This window comes from Taeniopygia guttata, chromosome 2 (genome assembly GCF_048771995.1).
Source record: "Taeniopygia guttata chromosome 2, bTaeGut7.mat, whole genome shotgun sequence".
NCBI classification, from domain to species: Eukaryota; Metazoa; Chordata; class Aves; order Passeriformes; family Estrildidae; genus Taeniopygia; species Taeniopygia guttata.
This window is the reverse complement of record NC_133026.1, coordinates 1,218,684-1,241,759: the sequence shown is the minus strand read 5'-3', so window position 1 is coordinate 1,241,759 and position 23,076 is coordinate 1,218,684. Positions and strand designations below refer to the sequence as shown.

The window sequence follows — 23,076 nt, the reverse complement described above, 5'->3', positions numbered from 1 at the left end:
TCCATGTGTCCCTGGGGACAGAAAAAGCCATTTTTAACCCCAAAAAGGCTCCCAGGTCGCCCCAAACTTCCTTTCCCAGGGAGTCCAGATTCCTGGGAATGCTGAGGGTGACAGGAGGTCCCCAAGGGAGAGGTGACATCCCCAGCCAGGTCCCCCCTGTGGCCCTGCCCAGCGTCGATTTTGGGGTTTGGGTTGGTTTTTTTTATTTATATTTTTATTTTTTTCTCTTTTTTTTGCTCTTTTTTTTTTTTTTACATACAAAGTTCCGTAAAAATTGGATAAAGTAAAATGCTCGAAGCAGTAAAATCAATCTTATCAACATGGCCAGAAATCCGCAGTATTTACAGGGAAACGGAGGAAACCTCGCAGAACCAAAAGGAAAAACCAAGGAAACAACCAAAGGGGGGGAAAAAAAATTAAAAAAAAAATCCGGGAATAACTCCCAAATACTCCTGCCAAACGCTCCCGTGGGATCGGCACGTTTGGGGCTGAAAGCAACGGGGAGAGGGGGAAAAAAAAGCAAATTATTATCAATATATTCACATATACGTCAAAATATAATACAGAGCTTGGGAGCAGCGCTGGGAGAGCTGGGCTTGGGAAAGCCTGGATCAATAAAAACAGGCTTGGGAAAGCCTGGAAAAGCAAATGCAGGCTTGGAAAAGCCTGGATCAGCCAAAGCAGGCTTGGGAAAGCCCAGCTCGTCCTCCTCAGCGACGGGAACCAAGTTTGTTTTCCTTAAAAAACCAAAAATCCATTGTCATAATAATAATAATAATAATAATTAATAATAATAATAATAATAAATTCACAGGTTGGTGGCTCGGGAGGGCCGGGGGTGATTCCAGGGGCTATTCCAGCTCCGTGTCCTCTTTGGGCTTGTAGAGGATCCCGAATTTCTGCATGTACTTCTTGATGTATTCCTTGGTTTTGTGTTTGACGTTCTCGTTGCACTCCAGGTCCTCGGGGTTCTTGCAGTACTTGAGCTCCTTGTTCATCACGCCGTGGGTCAGCTGTGGGAATGCCACGAGAATGCCATGGGAATGCCATGGGAATGCCACAGGAATGCCATGGGTCACTCCCAAAATTCCCACCAATCCCAGACCTGGCACCCCCAGGCTACTGTGCTCCTATTTCCCAAATACTTCCTCTTATTCCCAAATATTCACTGTCATATTATTGCCCAAATATTCCCTAAATACTTGGTACTGTTCCCTCAATATCTGCTGTTATTTTCCCAACATTCCCAAGCTGTTTTCTTATTTTTCCACAAATATTCCCTCTCATTTCCAGGTACTGCCCAAGCTATTGTTATATTATTCTGCAAATGTTCCCCAAATATTTCCCAAATTTTTCTCACATGTTCCCCGAGCATTCCCAAATATTCCTCAAATATTCCCTAAATATTCCTGAAATATTTGGTAGTGTTCCCCAAATATCTGATATATTTTCCAAACATTCCTCAAGCTATTTCCCAAATATTCCCCAAATGTCCCTTGTTATTTGCAGACACTGCCCAAGCTATTGTTGCATTATTCCCTGAATGTTTACCAAATATTCCTCAAATATTTCCCAAATATTCCCTAAATATTCCTGAAATATTTGGCAGTGTTCCCCAAATATCTGCTATATTTTCCAAACATTCCCCAAGCTATTTCCCTATTACTCCCCAAATATTTCCAGAGCTGCTGTCATATTATCACCCAAATCTTTCCTGTTATTCCTCAAATATTCCCCAAATATTCCCTAAATATTTACTATTGTTCTCCTAATATCGGCTGTTCTTTTCCAAACATTCCCAAGCTATTTTCCCATTACTCCCCAAATATTTCCTGTTCTTCCCCAAATATTTCCTATTACTCCCTAAATTATTTTTCTGTTACTTCCCAAATATTCCCCAAATAATTCCTAATACTCAATTTGCTTTTACTTCCCACAAATTCCCTAAATGTTTGGTATTGTTGTGCCAATATTTGCAGTTATTCCCCAAATACTTCCTATTATTCCCAAATATTCCCTAAATATTTCCTATTATTCCTCCATATTATTTACCTATTATTTCCCAGTTATTCACTATTATTGCCCAAACCTTTCCTGTTATTCCCCAACTATTCCCTAAATATTTCTGCTGTTCTCCCAACATCCCCCCACCATTTCTCCTTCCCTTCCCTCGCCCTCCAAGGAGCTGGAGGCAGCTGGAATGACACAATCCCATTTCCTGGGGCCATCCCTTGGTTCCCATGTCCCCAAACTCCATTGTCCCTGTACCTCCCGTGTCCTCATGCCCCACATCCCTGTGTCCCTACAGCCACCATGTCCCTGTGTCCCCAAATCCCAGTGTCCGGGACTTCCCATGTCCTGGTGTCCCACATCCCCATGTCCCTGTGTCCCCATGTCCCTTTATCCTCATGTCCCCATATTCCTATGTCCCCTCATGCCTGTATTCCCAAATTCCCATGCCCCTCACGTTCCCAACTCCTTGAACCCTATGTTCCTGTGTCCCCATATCCCTCTCTCCTCGGTGTCCTCATGTCCCCACTTCCCACATTCCAATGAACCTGCAGCCTCCATGTCCCCAAGTGCCACATTCTGTGTCCCCGTGTCCCCATTTCAGCATCCCTGTGTCCCTATGCTGCCATGTCCCACATCCCACTGTCCCTATGTCCCCACATTCCTGTGCCCTCATGTCCCTGTACCTGTGCTCCCATGTCCCACATCCCACTGTCCCCATGTCCCCACATTCCTGTGTCCCCATGTCCCTGTATCCGTGTCCCCATGTCCCACATCCCTATGTCCCCATATCCACTGTCCCTGTCCCCACATTCCTGTGTCCCCATGTCCTTGTATCCGTGTCCCCATGTCCCACATCCCCATGTCCCTGTACCCCATGTCCCTGTGTCCCCATGTCCCACATCCCACTGTCCCCACGTCCCCACATTCCTGTGTCCCCATGTCCCTGTACCCTCCGTGTCTCCACATCCTTTGTCCCCATGTCCTCCATGTGACCACGTCCCTGTATCCATGTCACCATCTTCCCCTACTCCTCGTGTTCCCGTCTCCGTGTGTCCCATGTCCCCATACCCTCCACGTCCCCACGTTCCTGCATCCGTGTGTCCCTGTGCACGCCGTGCTCCCCCATCCCCGTGTCCCCGTGTCCCCCCACACTCCCACCTTGCGTGCCAGGTGTTTGAAGTCCTCGGTGGTGGTGATCCGGCCCACCTTGCAGTCGGGCTTCCGGTAGGGATTCAGGCACTGCACGATGAACTGGGACATCTGCGGGACACAGTGCTGGATCTACTCCCTGCTGCCACCACCCCATCCCACCTACATCCCATCCCATCCCATCCCATCCCATCCCATCCCATCCCATCCCATCCCATCCCATCCCATCCCATCCCATCCCATCCCATCCCATCCCATCCCATCCCATCCCATCCCATCCCATCCCATCCCATCCCATCCCATCCCATCCCATCCCATCCCATCCCATCCCATCCCATCCCATCCCATCCCATCCCATCCCCATCCCCATCACATCCCATCCCATCCCATCCCATTCCATTCCATTCCCAGGGTGGGATCCCTCACCTCTTTCCTGAACACCTCCTTGCTCTTCTTGGCCAGCTCGCTGGACGTGTCGGCTTCCGCCGTCTTGGGCTTCTTGGAAGACTGGAGAGGGGAACACAGGGATGGGCAGCACAGCTTCCAGCCCAGGGACATTCCCAGGGACATTCCCAGCCCAGCACCAGCACACTCCCCAGTCCAATCCAGATTTCCCAGCCTGATCCCAACAATCTCCTCAGCCCAATTCTGAGGAGCTCCCAGGCCCCTTCCAGCGCCTCCTCAGCCCATTCCCAACACCCTCCCCAGCCCAAGGCCGGCACGTTGCCCAGTCTGATCCAGGTACAATTCCCAGACAAATGCCAGCACGCTCCCACCCCAAACCAGGGACTTCCCTGCCCTCTCCTGGTGCTCTTCCCACCCTTATCCCAGCAAACTTCCTCGCTCAGCCCGGGTGCATTCCCCGGTTCAATCCTGGTGAACTTTCAGGTCAGCTTCCCAGTTCATCCCAGTGAACTTCATGGCCCAATCCCAGCCTGATCCAGGCACACTTCCCAGTTCATCCCAGTGAACTTCCCAGCCCAATCCCAGCCCGATCCAGGCACACTTCCCAGTTCATCCCAGTGAACTTCCCAGCCCAATCCCAGCCTGATCCAGGCACACTTCCCAGTTCATCCCAGTGAACTTCCCAGCCCAATCCCAGCCCGATCCAGCCACACTTCCCAGTTCATCCCAGTGAACTTCATGGCCCAATCCCAGCCCGATCCAGGCACACTTCCCAGTTCATCCCAGTGAACTTCCCGGCCCAATCCCAGCCCGATCCAGGCACACTTCCCGCCTCATTCCTGGTGAGCTTCCCAGCCCAGTCCCGGCACGCTCCACACCCCAATCCGGGCACAATTCCCAGCCTGATCCCAGCTCAGTCCCAACACATTTCCCAGCCCAATCCTGGCACAATTCCCAGCACACTCCTGGGCTGGGAGGCACAGGGACCACTCCTTGCTCGTTGTTTTCTTTGGAAATAAAAGCTGGAAAAAGAGCAGGAGTGGGTCCTGGGGAAGTCAGGCAGGTCCATAGTGGGAATAAGTTCTGTGGTGATGGATTTTCCTTCAGAAGTTCCCTGGAAGGGCAGGGGCTGCCCACAAGTATGCACATGGATTATCTTTAGCTACAGTCAAGATAAAGGGAATTTTCTAGGAATTTCTGGCTGCTTCCCTGAGTGCTGATCCCTGATTTACTAACGGGGTAGAATCCAGTCCAGCTGCATCCCGCAGCCCATCCCTTCATGCTGCATCCACACCCACCTCCCACACGCTCCCATCCCAAGCTCTGCCATCTCCTTGGAGCCTAAGAAGGGAAAAGCAGCATCCCTGCACCAGCACCATTTTCTGGGAGAGGTCTGGGATCCAGGTCATCCCAGATTGTAAGGACAGGAAGAGCAAAAGGATTTGTTAAAGGTTTGGAGAGCCAGAGGAGGTTTCCATCCTCCTTCTGCTCTTTGATGATGTCCCAATATTTCTTTTAATTTTAAAAGTCCCACTTTTTACAAGTACTTAAACACTGAAAAAAAAGCAGGGAAAAAAAAAATCTCTTTCAATCCCTAAAAATGTGCTTGGCTGTAGGGCAGAGCTGCAAAACCCCAGAGCGAAGGGCCGGGGTGTAAATCAGCCGTGCCAGGGAGGTTTTATGGCCAGGCCTGGCCGGAGCAGGGACATCAAAGCTCCTGCTCAGCCCCGGGCTCGGCTGCACTTCAAAAGGCCGGGAATGGGGAGCAGATGGCTCCGGATGGCTCCGGCACTGCAGTGCTCCATCGGCAAAGTCATTCCCAAACCCCTCGCTGTTCCCAAAGCCTTCCCAAACTCATAATTCCCAAACTCTTCCCAAACCCTTCGTAATTCCCAAACCCCTCATCATTCTCAAACCCCTCATCATTCCCAAACCCCTCATCATTCCCAAACCTTTCCCAAATCCCTCATTATTCCCAAACCCTTCCCAATCCCTTCGTCATTCCCAAACCCTTCCCAAACCCCTTGTTTTTCCCAAACCCTTCCCAATCCCTTCATAATTCCCAAACCTTTCCCAAACCCCTCATTGTTCCCAAACCCTTCCCAAACCCCTCGTTATTCCCAAACCCTTCCCAATCCCTTCGTCATTCCCAAACCCTTCCCAAACTCAATATTCCCAAACCCTTCGTAATTCCCAAACCCCTCATCATTCCCAAGCCCCTTGTCATTCCCAAACCCTTCCCAAACCCCTCATCATTCCTGAGCCCCTCATCATTCCCAAACCCTTCATAATTCCAAAATCCTTCCCAAACACCTCGTCATTCCCAAACCCTTCCCAAACCCTTCATAATTCCCTCATCATTCCCAAGCCCCTAGTCATTCTCAAACCCTTCCCAAACTCCTCATCATTCCCAAACCCTTCATAATTCCCAAATCCTTCCCAAAGACCTTGTCATTCCCAAACCCTTCCCAAACCCTTCGTAATTCCCAAACCCTTCCCAAACCCCTCATCATTCCTGAACCCCTCGTTATTCCCAAACCCTTCCCAAATCCCTCATCATTCCTGAGCCCCTCTTCATTCCCAACCCCCTTCCAAATCCCTTGTTATTCCCAAACCCCTCCCAAACCACTTGTCATTCCCAAACCCTTCCTGAATTCATTATTCCCAAACCCTTCCCAAACCCCTCATCATTCCCAAACCCTTCATAATTCCCAAATCCTTCCCAAACACCTCGTCATTCCCAAACCCCTCATTATTCCCAAACCCTTCCCAAATCCCTCATCATTCCCAAGCCCTTCATCATTCCTGAGCCCCTCATAATTCCCAAACCCTTCCCCAAATCCCTCATCATTCCCTGAACCCCTCGTTATTCCCAAACCCTTCCCCAAATCCCTCATCATTCCCGAGCCCCTCTTCATTCTCAAACCCCTTCCAAACCCCTCGTTATTCCCAAACCATTCATAATTCCCAAACCCCTCATCATTCCCAAACCCTTAGTGGTTCCCAAACCCCTTGTCATTCCCAACCCCTTCTACTGCCCCAAATCCTTTCTCCATTCCCAGATCCTTCTTTATCTCCAATCCTTTCCCCACCAAATCCTTCTCCATCCCCAAATTCCTTCTCCATCCCCAAACCTTTCTCCACCCCAAAATCCTTCCCCACCTCCAAATTCCTTCTCCATCCCCAAACCTTTCTCCACCCCAAAATCCTTCCCCATCCAACCCCTCTCCACGTGGGATGAGGGCAAAAATCAGTGTCAAAATGGGCAGGGAAAGATGAGGAGGAGAAATGAAAACTTTGTTTCCAAGCTGCTCCTCCTTGGTGACAAGGTGCCAATTCCTCCTTGGAGAATTCTTCCTAATTTTAGGCTAAAATTCCATTTTAAACTTATTTAAATATCGTAACTTCCACATCAAAGCCTTCCCCCCTCACCCCTCCAAAGTGAAATCCCATAATCCAAAGGCTGCCAGGAAAACTAACACAGGAAAATCCCCAGAATGGTGCTGTCCCTGTTTTCCAGCCTCTGGAGGAGATTGGAATGGAGAAGCCACAAAGATGAGGGGAAAACCAGCCTGGGAGGGGATCAAGAAGCCAAATGTTTGGGAAAACCTGGGATTCTCTCTTCCAGCAGCTGGGATCTGCTCCACTGACACCAACCTCTCCATGGAGAACCAATCCATCCCAAATCCAAACTTTTTCCATCTAAAAGGATGCAAAACCTTCAGCATCCAGCCTGATATCCCTGCCAGCCTTCCTGCTGGGGCACTCCCTCAGGAAAGCCGTTTTCCAAGGGAAAAACAGGATTTCAAGTGTGCTTTAAAGGGAATTGTGATCCTGGCTCCCCACTCCTCTTGTGCCTTTCCATCAAAATCCTCCCCCACAGCCCGGGAACACCGGGAGCAGCAGCAGCAGCTGTTGGACACGGTACTGGTGGGTTTAATCCCTCCTGGGTGGGTTTAATCCATCTGGGAAAGGTGTGGAGTGGGGTGGAGAGGAGAGTAAAAAATCCAAGGAATGTGGTTGTAATTTCAGGGTGGAAGCGTTGGAGGCAGGAGCTGCAACCATGGGAATTCAGTGCCAGGAAAAACCCGACCTTTCGGCCATCCTGGCTCAGAAGAAAAGGAATTAAAGCTCTGGAGTGAGTAGGAACCACCTCAGCCTGAGGTCAGCCACAGCCATGGCTCATGTAGGAATGAGGGATTCAGGGAAATTCAGGGATTTTGGGTTTGGAGTCAGCAACAAAACCTGGAAGGAGCAGCCTGTTCATGTCCGGCCTGAGGTAAAGCCCTTGGATGGTCACCTCAGACCTCGGCTCCTCTTTATCCCAATTAATTGGATAAAAGCCCACATCCATGGAAGCACCTTCCCCTGCTGCTTCCTCTGCTGTGCAGGCAGCACTGAGACCATCAGAATTCCATAGGAAAACAACTTCCAAGCTGGAAAGCACCAGCACAGATTGATTTCCCTGCTCAGAAGATCCCAACCTTCTCCTCAGCACCTCATTCCCATCCCAGGGATGTTCCCAAACATCTCCAATCTGCTCTCCACCACTGAACTTCAGCTCATCCCTCCACAGCGATGCATTTCCCAGCTATTCCAGCTTCAAATCTCCCTTTGGAGCCTCCAATTAACATTTTCTTGCTCAATCCCAATATCCTTCAACAATATTTGCAATCCCAAGATCCCAGAATATCAGGGAATGTCATGGGACAAATGTGACACTGATCCAGGGATAAAAATCCTTGAAAAGGCTTCCCTGGATTCCTCTGTGGAAGCAACAGCCCCTTGGCTGAGCGGGGAGTGCCAGCTCTGAGCTCATTTTCCAATTAACTTTTTTCCAGGACAAGTATTTGTCCGTAATTTCGTCGGAGTGAACTCGCCAGGATTCCTGGCTGGAGCACTGAGAGGTGATCTGGGAATGGGATTAACCCTTGGGATCCTGGCAGCACAAGGAAAGGCAACAGCAGCCATGTGGGATGTTCCTGGGCGCTGCAGGATGGACAACACCTCCAGGAAAATCCCAGGAATGTGGGAGCACCGGAGCAGCAGAACTGATTCCTCTCTTTCCATGGATTTTCTCCAGCTTTTTAAGGAATCAGAAAGGTATGGGAAAAGCTCCTGAGCTACACCATTAGTTTGTCCTTTTTCAGTGTTACTCCCCCTCATTCCCACTTTTCCAGCTCCACACAGAGGCTGGAATTCCGGGCAGAACTTCAGGAAGTCTGGTGCCCACTCCAGCTGTGGCTGGAACAGCCGAGCCCTGAGTGTGGCCAATGGAGCCACTCCAAAGGATCCAGGGTCACTTCTGTCCCCCTGCCACCTCCCATCCCATGGCCTATCCCAAAGATTTGTCTCCTCACCTTCATGGGGTTCTCGTCGTACGTGGGGGTCCCGAGGTCCATCTCGGCCTCGTGCTCCAGGCTGGCGTCGTCCCCGGGGCTGTCCCAGGTTGGGGGATCCCACTGGGTTTGTCTGGAGGAAGGAAAACACAACATTGTCACCTCCTCAGAGAAACTGCTCATGGATTATCCCATCCAGATTCCATCAGCCATTGGAATTCCTGGCACGTGGAATTCACGGCCTTGCTCTCAATTTGAAGGTTTCTAAGTTGGAGAAGGTTAAAACCAAGCAGGAAGAACAGAAAAAAAGAAATCTGCACCATTTTCTACCATGGTGACACTGTGGGATCAAGGATGTTCATCACCAGGATGGAATTCCCAGCATGGAAAGGTGGGAACATCCCAGCAGAGAGCCCAGGGAAGGTTCAGCCTCCACCAAGGCTCCCCAGGGTCTCCTCATCTCATCCCGAGACTTCCAAATGTCACAATTCACCAATTCCTGCTCCGCTGGTTTGAATTCCAGGTGTTTGAAGGTCTCCTGCTCTGCTGTGTGCCAGGGGGCAGGGAGGAATCCAAAAGGGAAATGGAAAAGATTTATGGATGCAGGGAAATGCATGCCAGGAGCAAGAAGTGACAGCAGGAAACTGATATGGAAGAAAATACCCCTGCTTATCCCTTCAGAGGTGGATCCTCATCCACACCTCCCACAGAGTTGGAAATTTTTAAAAAGTCCTTTTTAGAAGCTTAAAATTAATTTTAATTTCAGGTGAATTCATAGGCATTGACCCAAAACCTGGTTCTTTCCAAAACTGATGGGAAAGATGTAGGAAAAACATTGGGAACACTGTGTCTCTTCCCATGGAGGTGGGAGCTGGGCTCTTCTCCCAAAAAACAAGCAACAGGACAAGAGGGAACGACCTCAAGTTGTGCCAGATATGGGATATTGGGAAAACTCCTTAATGGAAAGGGTTGTCCCTGGACAGGGGTGCAGTGCCCATCCCGGAGGGACCTCCAAGCCCTGTGGATGTGGCACTTGGGGACAGGGGTCAGCGATGCCCACACCCACCTGGTGACCACGTGGTAGTAGTAGATCTTCCCCTCAGGATCCCGGGCTGTTTTCCAGTTGGGAGGGAGGACGATGGTTTTGGGTTTGGGAGGGGAAGGCGGAGGCAGATCCAGGAGGTTGTTGGTGACCACCAGCTCTGGCTGCAAACAGCACGGAAGGGATGGAGAGAAAGTTGTGAGGGATCACAAAAAGTGGCCTGGCAGCTCTTTTATCCCACAGGAAAACCCTGCCCAGCCCCTGGGATCCTCACCTGCTGGATGGGCTGGGGCTGCCCGGCGGCCACAATGGTGGTGACGGCCGTGGGGGGCTGCACAATGACTCCCTGCGGGTGAGCCGTGTAGATCTGCTGGCCCTGGATGTACTGGAGACCTGGCTGTGCGTAGCTCTGGAACAGGGAATCACACTCAGCTGCTGCTCCCAAAAAAACCTTCACTGCAGAAGCGCGGCTTCCACCAGACCAGGCTGCTCCAAGCCCACCCAACCTGGCCTTGGACACCGCCAGGGATCCAGGGACAGCCACAGCTGCTCTGGGAATTCCATCCCAGCCCCTCCTCACCCTCACAGCCAGGAATTCCTTCCCAGTATCACCCTCAGATTTTTGTGCTATCATTAATTCTGGTAGCTCCAGACTCTACTTCTAAAAACCAGTGGAAGCTGAGCTCCCACATCCGTGTTTTACACATTTCCTCAGCTTTTATCCACAAATCTCCCTTCAACAGTCAAAAAACCAAAATACTGCTGCAAGTTGCAAATTCCTGATTGGGCCCAACAACTATGGAATCATCATCCCTGGATGTCTTCAATAATATCCCCTATCCCTGGATGTGTTCAATAATATCCCCCACCCCTGGATGTGTTCAATAACCTCTATCCCTGGATGTGTTCAATAATATCCCTCATCCCTGGATGTGTTCAGTAATATCCCCTATCCCTGGATGTATTCAGTAACATCCCCTATCCCTGGATGTGTTCAATAATATCCCAAACCCCTGGATGTGTTCAATAACCCCTATCCCTGGATGTCTTCAGTAATATCCCCCATCCCTGGATGTGTTCCATATCCTCCACCCCTGGATGTTCTCAGTATCTCCCATCCCTTGGAATGTCCAAGGCCAGGTTGGACAAGGCTTGGAGCAATCTGGGATAACAGAAGGTGTCCTGCCCATGGCAGTGGGTGGCACTGGACACTCTTTAAGGTTCCTTCCAACCCCAGGCATTCCAGGATTCCACAATTCTCTAATTTATGCCATTTGTAGACGGAAAACACCCTGGAATGTGCTTTCCTCCTATTCCAGGGGAAGACCTAAGAAGATGCTCCAATAAGAGAAGCTCAGGGTGAGTAACTCAAGTGTTTTTCCCAGCTGGTTCCCCCATTCCGTGGGAGCTCCCAGCTGGAATTACCTGGACGATGGGCGGGGTGGTCTGCGAGTAGGGCGAGGTCACTCCGTAGACGGTCTGGCAGGTCTGGCCCTGGTAGTAGATGGCGGGTTGGGACTGGGCCGGGGAGTAGGGCTGCTGCACGGCCACGGCGGGCTGCTGGCTGGAATCCCACACCCCGTAACTCTGGCTCTGCACCGCCCCGGCCGCGGCCACCGGCAGCACGGCCACGTTGGCCTCCTGGTGCACCACGGCGTCGCTCTGCGCCACGTACTGCGGCGTGGTCACCTCCATGGTGGTGGCCACGTGCTGCACCACGGGCACCGGCTGCGGGGTGCTCAGGGCCGGCTCCACCGTGTGCCCCACCAAAGTCTGGGAATGCTCGTATCCCGCCGGAGAGCACATGGAGTCCATGCTGGGCGTGGGCAGCAGCACCTTGCCGGCGTTGGGGTTGCTGGGGTCCACGTAGGCCTGCATGGGGTACCCTGGGGGGTATCCCATGAAGCTGTGGTGGGGTGTTCCGTAGCCCATGGAGTCGTAGGGAAGCGGGGATGTCATTCCCAGGTTTTGGAGCTGCTGCTGTTGTTTCTGGGCTTCCCGTTGGGCCACCTCCTGCTCGAAGAGCTTCCGGCGCTCCTCCGTGGACAGCTTGTTGCGGTCCTTGGGACGGACTTTCTTCTTGGAAGACGCTGGGGTGTCGTACCTGGGATAAAGGGAACAGGGAAAGCGGCTGTGAGGCCTCAGGATGCTGCAGGCCCGGGGCTCCAGCAGCAAAAGGGACTGTGGAAAACTTGGAATGCCCAACAGCAGCATGAATTCCTAAAAACATTCCCTTTTTTCCCAGATGTTTGACCGTCTGAAGAGAAACACCCACTGGTCCTGCTCATCCACAGGGAACCAGGGATGAGCAATCCCAGTGGATTGGCCAATGTCAGCCTGGTGCTGATGGAGATGCAAGGATGCCAAGGAAGTTGTCTGGAGGAGCTGTTCCAGGATACCTGGAGAGGGAGGGAACATCTCCAAGAGAACCCAAGGAAAGGTCACAATCTGCAGGGTATCCCAAACAGACCCTGCTGGAAACACTCTGCATGTTTTCCCAAAGCAGAACAAACAAGGAATTTGGAAAACGATCCCAAACAGGAGCAACTCACAACGCAGCACCTTCCCCCCAAAATTCCAGTGCTGGGGTGAGAATTCCATCTTTCCCGTCTGGAACCCCCACATGGGAGCTGCAGACACAGCAAAGAACAAGGGAATCACAAGCAGCACATTTCTGTTTGGAATTCTGCTCGTTCCCAGACCGCAGCTTCAGCTTCAAAAAATAATGCTGTGGATGGGTTTTTTTAATTCCTTAACAGTTTTCATCCCAAAAGGCGCTGCAGCTGGAGGGATTTTTCCAGGGAATTAAAGGAGGAGGGGGGAAAAAAAAAGCCTAAGGACTTTGATCAAAGCCCAACCAAGGAAAATTTCAGATCAAAGGTGGATATTTCCAGACATTATGAGTCTGGTAAAAGAGGGATTACAAGGAAAAATGCTTTGCTGCCTTAATATAATGGATTCTACAAAGCATCCAGGATATTCTCCATATATTCTGTGTTCCCGGGATCCATTTACATATCAAAAGCACATTGCTACCAACAGATCCGCTGGAGCTGTTTCCTGGCATTCCCAGAGGAGCTGCAGGATCCACTAATGGGAACCTCATTGCCGGGAGGAGTTTGATTTCCCTAATTAAAGTCTTTCCTGGCACTGCCTGGAGAGTTTGGAAGAGAAGCAGCTGCCATGGAGGGAGTGGGAAGAAGGAAACTGAGGGTTCAGCATTCCTTTCTCCATCTATTTGATTATTTTCCTTATTAAATCCTTGGAATAACAAAGAGGGATGCTCAGAGTGGGGAGAACATTCCCAGAGAATGAATTTGGTCCTTCACCAACATGGACACGGCACAGGGGGGAGAGCCAGAGCAGCAGCTGCTCACCCAAAAAAATGCTTGTTCTGTTTAAAACAACCCCAAAAATCCAGGTTTTACTTCCTGGGGATGTTTCCAGCCTCATTACAGAGGGATAGATTTACATCTGTATTTTTGATCCAGATGTTTCCAACTTTCCCAGCTCAGCTCAACGCGAGGTTTCCTCGTCTGGCTGACTCGGCACCAATTGTTCCCTAATTATGGAGTGGCTTTGAAAGGGACAACAGAGAAGTGACTTATTTAAAGGAAATTCCATGGTATTTCTGCTGCCTCTAACACGATCTCCAGTCCCTCTGAACTGCAAGACATGGAATATTTTCCTTCTCTTCATTAGGAGTCGTGTGCTCAGCCGTGGCAGCGATGCCACCATTCCCAAGGAAAGGCAGGAGACCTGGCAGCAGCCTGCTGGGATCACAGCAGGACTGGACTGTTGTCCTTGCAGCTATCTTTAGGGAACAACCAATCAGTCAAGAAAATTTTGGAGTCAGAAATCCTGGTTTGGGCACTGCTTCCTCCTGTAGAGGCAGGGATTGCTCCAAGCTCAGAACAATTCCCAGCACGACGGGGGGGCAGGAGAAGGGAATGGGCTTTGAAGGACCCAGGGAACTCTTTGTATTAGGAGGGCTGCATTCTGGAATTCCTGGATGCCCCATCCCTGGAAGTGTCTAAGGCCAAGTTGGACAGAGCTTGGAGCACCCTGGGACAGTGGAAGGTGTCCCCATGGCACGGGGTGGACTAGATGGGCTTTAAGCTCCTTCCAACACAAACCATTTCATAATCTCTAATTTCTGTGCAGGAGCTGGCACAGCTTCCCTCATTTCCCACCTCATTCCCAAAACACACCTGAAGATGGAGGTGCAGGTTATCCCAGAGAAGAAGCCACCAACACCAAGGAACCACCCAATTCCCACCAGGATTAAATCTCACCACCAGTGTGGGAACCCAGGGCTTCCCTCTGGCTGCCCTGGCAGCTCTGGGACCCTGGCAGGGGGTCAGGAACCCCACTGGACAGAGCCCCCAGAGACACTGTCTGTGATCTCTGTCCATGGAAAAGAGTTTTCTATCTCACAGGATGAATTACAACTCTGAGGGTTTGATATAAGTAATAATTAAGGGTGACAGGGGTGCAGAAGTAAAATTTTAGGATTCTAGATTAGGGGTCCAAAGGGGACAAGATGGAGGAAATTGGGTGTGCCTTGTCCTTTTCCTCCTTCTTCATGCCCTCCATGTTTCACTGTGGTGTTGGCATTTTTCTGTTGGTTCAGGCTGGGGACACACTGTCCAACGTAGGTGACAGATATTGGCACGTTATTGTAAATCCAGCACAGGTAGTTTGTGGTATTTAATGTTTGTACCATCCCACTGAGGGCAGAGCCCCACACGCTGCCCTGCAGGACAGAGCTGCGGCAGGGCAGCAGAACATGTTAGAGATAAACAGAATAAACCACCTTGAAACCAGCACAGACCAATTATGGCTTCTGCTTTGGCAGTGGGGCTGACAGACAGAGACTTTTTACAGTCTCAGAATCATCAATACCACAGACTCCAACACACCAGGATCCCTCCAGGACAAAACTCCCTTCCTGGGGGCATTCCAAAGATCTCCAGGATGGTTTTTCCAGGAGGTTTTACCCAAATCCCTGGAATATGGCAGCTCCCTGCCACCACTTGCCTGTCCTCCGGCCTCTTTGTGCCCCGCTCGTAGGCCGAGGACGGAGGGGACAGGGAATCTCTGCGTCTCTTCCTCTCCTTGCTCTGGCTCTGCCGCTCTGGGTCCCGCTCTCGGCTCAGGATGGGGTTCTTGGGAGTGGGGGTCTGATCCCGGAGCCCGCCCGTGTCTCTCCCACGCTCAGCTGTTGGGAAAACAGGGGAAAAAAGAGAGGGAATTTTTATCATTTGGGTATTAAGAGCTCCCCTCTCTTAGAAACGGCCTCAGGTTGTGCCAGGGGATGTTCAGGTGGGATATTGGGAATATTTCTCATGGAAAACGAGGGCAAGGGTGGAGTCCCCATCCCTGAAGGGATTTAGAAGCCACGTGGAGGTGACACTTGGGGACATGGATCAGTGGTGGCTTTGGCAGTGCTGGGGGATGGTTGGACTCAAATCTTGGAGGGCTTTTCCAAGCTCACCAATTCCATGTGTTTAATTCTAGGTTGTTGCTCCATGTCACCCTCAGGGCCCCATCTCTCCCCACCCACCACTCAGATGATCCTCCCTATTCCCAGGAGGAGCAGCTATGGAGGCAGAACATCCCCTGACATTCCCAAAGTTTCATGGGAGCAGAGGAAAACATGGGAAAAGGTGAGCACTTACCACTGCTCTCCTTTTCTGCTTGGCTCTTCTTCGGGATGCGATAAACCTCCTGTGGAAAAACCACGAGCAGGGTCAGAATTCCAACTGCTCCCAAAACCACCCCAAACAGCCAAGAATCCCATAAATCACACATTTACAAGAAACCACCAGAAAAGGGTGCCTTGAAGGAAAGTTCTGGGGGTTTTGTGGTGCTTTCCATATATTTCCTCTGCTCAGTGTTTGATTTTTGATGGATTTCAGTGGGATTTTGGGCAGAGCTGTAGGTCCTACACCTTCCAAAGTGATGGAAGAGTGTTCCAGCAGCAGCTCCTGCTGTTCCTGGTCTCCAAGGCAGTTTGAGATAACCCAGCAAGGAGCAGGGAGCTGGGCTGGGTGATCCCAACAGATCCCCTCTGACTGGAGACATCCCACGGCTCTGTGACCCTGGCTCTGGTGGCCAACATCTGCTCCCCCTGCTCAGGGACCACCCCTGGGCTTCTCCCAGCTCAGCCTCACATTTCCATGATGTTCCCAAGCTCTGGTGTTTGATGTGGGACCATCCCAAGGGACATGAGCAGCAGGACCAGGCCCAGCTCTGAGTGGCCCTGTTGACCAAGGGCCTCCTGAAGCTGCTGAGATCAAACCCCAACGCCCACCACGTCCTCAACAGCAGCAAACCCCAAACCCTCTGCTCATCCAGCTCCTCCCCAGCACAGGGAAAACCTGGAGCTGCTGGGAGTTAATCCAGAGGAGGTCCTGGAGCTGCTCCAGGGCTGGAGCCAGGCTGGGAGAGCTGGGAATGTTCCCCTGGAGAGGAGAAGCTCCAGGGAGAGCTCAGAGCCCCTGGCAGGGCCTGAAGGGGCTCCAGGAGAGCTGGAGAGGGACTGGGGACAAGGATGGAGGGATAGGACACAGGGAATGGCTCCCACTGCCAGAGGGCAGGGATGGATGGGAGATTGGGAATTGGGAATTCCTGGCTGGGATGGAATTCCCAGAGCAGCTGTGGCTGCCCCTGGATCCCTGGAGCAGCCTGGGATAGTGGGAGGTGTCCCTGCCCATGGCAGGGGTGGCACTGGATGGTCCCAAAGGTCCTGGCAACTCCAGGTGGAGATGGCACCGTGGGCAGAAAGGGAAGAGCTGGAAATGAGGATCAGAACTTCCCCTAAACTCCAGGTTTAGCACAACATCCTTGTTAATCCCCCCTGGATTGGGCAGAACAGCCATTCCCACATCACTGGAACCAACTGTGCATCCCTCCAAGTAAGAAATGAGGTTTATTAGCACCTTTCCATGCTCCACTGTATTTTTAATTGGAATATTCTGGCATTCCCAATGTAAATCCCATTTACCTCAGTGATGCTCATGATCCTACAGAGGTTTTGCAGCATTCCTGACTGTCCAAGTATTGGAAGGTTGGGGGAGAAAGCTCATTTTTGTTTAAATCCAGCTTCTATCAAGCCCTTGCTCTGTTCCCTTCCTGAAGGAATACAGTATTCCAAGAAATCCCAGTTATTTCCAGCAGAATGTGATGAACCAGCTGATTTGTGCCTGATGGAACAGCAGCTGCATCCCAAAAAAACCCCACCATTAAATTATAAATGAGAAGCTCAGTTTAACACAAATAAATTTTTTTGGGGAGCTGTGCTGACATTCCAGCTTTCCCAGAGCACCTTCCCTAAAATATACTTTAATTTAGGCCCTGGATGAGGCAGGGAGGTGAATTCCAGTTGGGAATTTAAAGCTTCCACATATTCAGAAATGTGGTGTTTACCTTGATTTGACTCTCAGATTTTACACCTCTTTTTTAATATCTTCTTTTTTTTTAAATTCCTTGACACTTTAAAGCTGTTTGGGAATTAATTAATGGGTGGCTCAGGGGGCTCATTAGCAACATGTCCACCCCCAGCACTGACTGGGCTAAAAATGAGAATTTCCTTTAGCAAAAAAAAAGGGAAGGAGAAGAAACCCTGTTGTGGTTTGTCCATGAGGCAAAACCACTTCAAAAGTGCTACTGCTGGCTAAAAAAATAGGGATTTGGGCCAAGAGTTTTAGGTTTTTAAAGATATTTTTGCTTTTCTGTGGAGCCCAAACACACCACATGGAGTTTGAAGCATCTACAAAAAAGAGAGGCATTGAAATTCCCAAAAAATGCCCTTCCAATTAAAGTTTTTAAAATTCGTTTATGTGTTTGCTATGGGGTACAGTACTCTAAATCCAGTTTTTAAAGATGAAATGTAAAGAAACAAAGCAGCAGCTCCATGTTTGGGGTAGGGAGGGATACAAGATGAGCCCATAATTATACAGGATTTATATATTTATGAATGCTGTAATCCATATAATGGAATCATGGAATCGTGGAATGGTTTGGGCTGGAAGGACCTTGGAGCTCATCCAGTTCCAACCCCTACCATGTGCAGGGAACCTCCCACCAGGCAGGCCAGGGTGCTCCAAGCCCCATCCAGCTATAATCTATGGATTTAATTTTATTTTCCTACAGATTTCCATATCTATGGATGGCAGGGATGACTCTGCCTCTCCCTACCTCGTGTGGGACGGAGGTGACCACAGGGGCAGGTTCTGAAGCCACAAAATCACCTTCCACCAATAGGTTTTGCCAGGTTTTTCTTTCTTTCCCACATTAAACTCCTAAAAATATTCATTTTCAGAGCAGCACATCCCAAAAATTCCCACAAGTCTACCCAGGGGGAATGAGGAGCCACCAAGGAACGGGATCATGGATGAACTGCCCAGAGCAGAAGGACAACGCAAGTGTTGGGAAGAGCTAGACTACACCAAGTCCCCAGCTCCTAAAAAAGGATCTGTCCCATTAAAGAGCAGGATGGGGACGGAAAATCGCCAGGAAAAGTGGGAAAAGAGGGAGGATAAGGAGCACCTGGAGAAAGGGGACTCGGCAATCCTGGTACTGCCACACCTTGCTGTAGCTTCACCAGGACATTGGGGGAGCCCACTCCAGGATCCATCCCAACAAAGTGGCCAGCCCCAAAAAGTCCAGGAAGCCCAAAATCCAAGTTAATCATGAGCAGGGAGTGAGCTCCGTGCTGTTGGGAGAGAAACTCCAGCATCCATTCCGTGTGGGAAGATGGAGGCAGAAAGGCTTTGAACCAGGAACAAACGGAGGGATCTGTGCAAATTGCTCCATGAAAAGCAGATGGTGGTCAGGCCAGGCTGGGGAAACTCCCAAGAAAAGCCGATTTTATTTTTGGAAACGGAAGCTGCTGGCTGGGAGCTGCAGAATTCCTCAATCAACGCGACCGCCGCTAACGGGCTCCAAATGGCTCCCGAGCTTCCAGCACAACTTTGAAGGGATGGCACGGAAAATTAAACACAGAAGGAAAAGTGACACGAGTCTGTTTGACACAAAAGAGGGGGGAAAAAATGGGATTGAGGCTGTCCAGCCTCAGGCACAACCCAGCCTTGGCTTGGGAAAGGGAAGAGAGCTGCAGGATGGAGTCACGACTCCAAGGATTCTGCAGTGGGAAAGGAAGATTGTGTCTTGATGGAACCTTCTCCAAAAATCTGTCCCTCAGCTGCCAGTCATTCCTGAATTAATGGTTTGACTTTATGATCTTGGAGGTCTTTCCCAACCTTAATGATTCAGTGAGTTTATTCTATGAGTTTGTGAACTCCTGTTGACTTGTCTAAGGAACAACGCAGCCAAATCCATCCCCTACCAGGCTGGATGTTCTTCCCTCCCTTCCTCTCCCCTCTCCTCTTTTTTCCTCGCAGCTCCAACGTGACTCCAAGGGATGGAGCAGAGCAAGAGGAGGGACCAACACCATGAAATCCCTGCCTGAAGGCCAGAAGATCCCACAGCAAACCACGGCCTGGCTGCTCCCCAGTCCTATTGTTTCCCCCAACTATTCCTTGCTCTGAGTTATAACAAATCATAAAATTCCTGATTAAAGCATGGGATGTGCATGCTGGGGCCAGAGCCAGGCACTCCAGGATGGCTTCACTGGGAAAGGGACAAGCAAGAGCAGCTTCAAGAGGCTTTACCAGGATAAGCCAGAGGAGACTTGGAAAGATCATCCCAGCAGATGAAGGAAGCTCAGTTGCCTTTGGTCACCCAAGATGTCCCATTCAGGGTGAAATGGCCTCCAGGGGAGGTTCAGGTTGGATACTGGGAAAATTCCATAAGGAAAGTGTTGTCCAGCAGTGACAGGCTGCCCAGGGCAGGGGGGAGTCACCATCCCTGCAGGGATTTAAAAGCCTTGTGGATGTGGCACTTGGGGACAGGGGGCAGTGGTGGCCTCAGCAGTGCTGGGGGATGGTTGGACTCAGTCATCTCTGAGGGCTTTTCCAGCCTCACCAATTCCCTGATTCCATGATTATTAAGCTCCCAGATGGGTGCAAAAAAAAAAAAAAAGTCCACTTTGGTGCAAGTCAGGGTGAGGACTCAGCCTTGAGCTCCAAGTCACTGCAAATGCTCACAAGGCCAGAAGTATCCAACTAAAATCTTTTAAACCCAAGACCGGCTCTTCCAAAAGATTTTTCCTAAAACCAAGACCTTCTCCAAATAACAAGGAAAGGGCCTGTGGATCCTCAGAGCCACAACTCCCAGCTGCCCTTTCCCAGAAGGTGAGGGCCTCCTCTGGGGTGGGGCAAGATTCCCAAAGTTCGGTCCCACATGAGGCAGAGAAGCACCAAAACGTCCTCTCTGTCCCTCAGCTCAGCCACTCAACCTCAGCCCTCAGGAAAACCTTGGGAAGAGCTTCCCAAGCTTGGCCCTATGGTGATTCCAAGAGGTCTGCTGGCCATCACACCACGTGTCACCTCCAGCACGGGCCTCTCCACACATATCAGCCCACGAAGCCTTACCTGAGCACAATCCACCTGGAAGAACCACGTGGAACCACCACCTGTGCCCTTGCTGGGTGTCCAGCAGCCAGCCTTTGGCACTGGGAGGGAGTTTTCAGCCCGGGAGAAGCCATGCAGCGCTCCCTCGCAGAGCAGGAACGGCGCCCACGAGCCCGGGCTGAAAACTCATCCCATTGGGAATGTGAGTGTGTGTGTGGTGCCAGGGCTGTGACCGTGGCCCTGGAGCCCTGGAAGGACTTATGAGTCCTGTGTGTAGAGGTAGAGAAAAAAATTAAGCTCACTTAATCCTTTCAGGCCAGGAGCTGGGATTTCCCCGGAGCGACGTCCATTGCCGGCAATGGACGCACCAAAATAACGTCGGCATCCCCGAGTTAACCACCTCTGTCCTCCTTTCACCTATCACACTGCTCATGCATCAGCCAGCTTCCCAACCATCTTCCCGGCTCTTGGCGCTATGTCCTCTCCCTTCTTCCGCACGGAGTTGGAGAAAAGGAGCCCCTTGGTCAGCTCTGGCTGCCCGGAGAAGCTGGATGGAAACGGTGGAAATTACAAGGGGGTCATCAGCAAGGCTGGAGAGGACAGCGCTTAAGTCACGACGTTTCCGACCCTCCCACCCCCCAGCCAAGGCCAGGTGTTCCACCACTCCAAAAACCCGGCTTTTCCAAAGCTTGGATGTGCTGGGAAAGGCACCTGGGGGTGAATTATCCGTCCCCCTTCCAGCTTGGATTTGTCTTTTAGACATCCGGGGAGGGTTTTGGTGGCACCTTATGAGGTGAGAGTTGGACAGAGGCAGTTAACTCCCAGAGCCATGAAAAAGTCCAGGACAGGATAAATTCCCAGCTCCCAGTTTCCCTACAGTTGTTTTATAGGAGAGAAATGAATTGTCACAGCCCCGTGTCACGATCTTGCTTTTTTGGGGTGGATTTGCTGGGATTACTCCAAGCCCATGAGATCCAACCCCATCCCTACAAGCAGACCACGACCTGAGGTTCATTAATAAATACACAGAGAGGATGAGAATCCACATCTAAAATATGGGAATGTGTCAGGACTCCATGGTCCGACCACAACTTCAAAAAAATTCTACCGATTCCCAAGCTGAGCTTCTCCAAGCTCCAAAGAAAAAACAAATCCTGGGGATAAAACGACACCACCCAATCAAATTTGGTCTTAAACCAACGTTTTGGGGGAATTTAGTGAAATTTCACACATTTTATTAATATTTTATCGTTTCTCTGTGCTGTTGCATGTACATGAGTGTGGAAGGGAACACAACTGTTCCAAAGAAGCAGCTCAGTCTGGATACCCAAAACAAGTCTCCAAAGCAGAGGATGACTAAGGCCTGACTTAACTTTTAGTTTAAAACATGTTGGACTTGATCTTGGAGGTGTTTTCCAACTTTTAACAATGCTCTTTGCAATGATGGAAAAGGATTTTTCCCAACTGAGCCACAAATTCAACCTGACGGTGTTGCTTCGAGAGGAAAAACCACACCAAGAGTCTGCAAATTCAAATCTGGTAAATGATCAGATCCATTTGGGAAAAAAGGAGGGAAAACACCAAACCACAACCCAACCTCTCTACAGAAATGTGTTTTACTTCACTTCTTCCCCCCTCTAAGATTTGTGTCACAAATTATTGTGCCCAAAATCTGTGAAAGTTCAGGAGTATCTGATCCTCCTGAAACATTCAGGCTGAGGTAAAATGTCCCTGAATTCTCCTGGGAATCTCTGCATTTCTAAATCCTGATATTTGCAGCTCCAGAAATGGCACAAGCAAAGCTTAAGGTGAGGTCTCCTCCACCTGCACTGGTACCACACCACAATTAATACCCATTATTTTAATTTAACTTTTCCATTCATTACACATTATCAAAGTCAATGGGTAAATCCTTAGCTCTACCATGCATCAGAAAACATGAATTTGCTTAAAACTACTTCCAGTAATTAAAGCTGGGCTGGTAATTGATTAAGAGAAGGGCAGAATAGCCTCCAAGTCCCACCAAGGAATCTGGAATTGTGGTAGTGCCTTTAATTCCTGCTGGATCCTCAGGAATCACTGGGTTTGACTTATTAAAGAGGCTCCCAGCCCTCCTGCCCTTCAATGTAAGGAATATGAAGTAATGCATGGAATGCAATCCTACAGGAGCAGCAGACGAGTGAAGAGTTTCCAAAGATCTAAAGACCCACAAAACCATGGAATGGTTTGGATGAGGAGGGACCTTAAAGGACATCCAGTGCCACCCCCTGCCACAGGCACGGACACCTTCCACTGTCCCAGGTTGCTCCAAGCTCCAACGTGGCCTTGGGCACTGCCAGGGATCCAGGGGCAGCCACAGCTGCTCTGGGCACCTGTGCCAGGGCCTCACACCCTCACAGGAGGAATTAATTCTTTCTTAACCACTGAGCTAAATCTTTCCTCTTTTCATTTAGAACCATTACTGGAATATCACCCTACATCCCACCAAAGGAAGCTGTTGGCTGCAGATCCCACTGGCCACCTATGGGACAGGGACACAATTCCAGAGGACAGAGGGAGCCACCAAGCCCTTCTCTTGAAGAGGTTTTCTGCTCCAGAAGACCCTGATGGGAGTGAAACCACTGAAGTCCCAAATAACACCCAAATCCAG

General features: G+C 50.4%; 1 protein-coding gene across 3 annotated transcripts in view; it reads right to left on the bottom strand.

The window, feature by feature from the left end:
- Positions 1–211: 211 nt before the first annotated feature.
- The window catches only part of SETD2 (SET domain containing 2, histone lysine methyltransferase), a 51,886-nt gene continuing 29,021 nt past the window's right edge, over positions 212–23,076 (bottom strand). For 2 of the 3 annotated variants that reach the window (XM_041714277.2, XM_072925231.1), the window contains 9 exons: positions 15,630–15,678; positions 14,989–15,169; positions 11,374–12,052; positions 10,223–10,357; positions 9,973–10,112; positions 8,928–9,039; positions 3,589–3,669; positions 3,172–3,273; positions 212–1,013 (listed from right to left, as the gene is read on the bottom strand). In XM_041714277.2, coding sequence (XP_041570211.2) covers positions 852–1,013; positions 3,172–3,273; positions 3,589–3,669; positions 8,928–9,039; positions 9,973–10,112; positions 10,223–10,357; positions 11,374–12,052; positions 14,989–15,169; positions 15,630–15,678 — 1,641 coding nt within the window. In that variant the 3' untranslated portion in view covers positions 212–851. Of the gene's footprint in view, positions 1,014–3,171; positions 3,274–3,588; positions 3,670–8,927; positions 9,040–9,972; positions 10,113–10,222; positions 10,358–11,373; positions 12,053–14,988; positions 15,170–15,629; positions 15,679–20,732; positions 20,974–23,076 lie in introns of those variants that run through there. The other variant, XM_072925232.1, reaches the window with a different exon arrangement.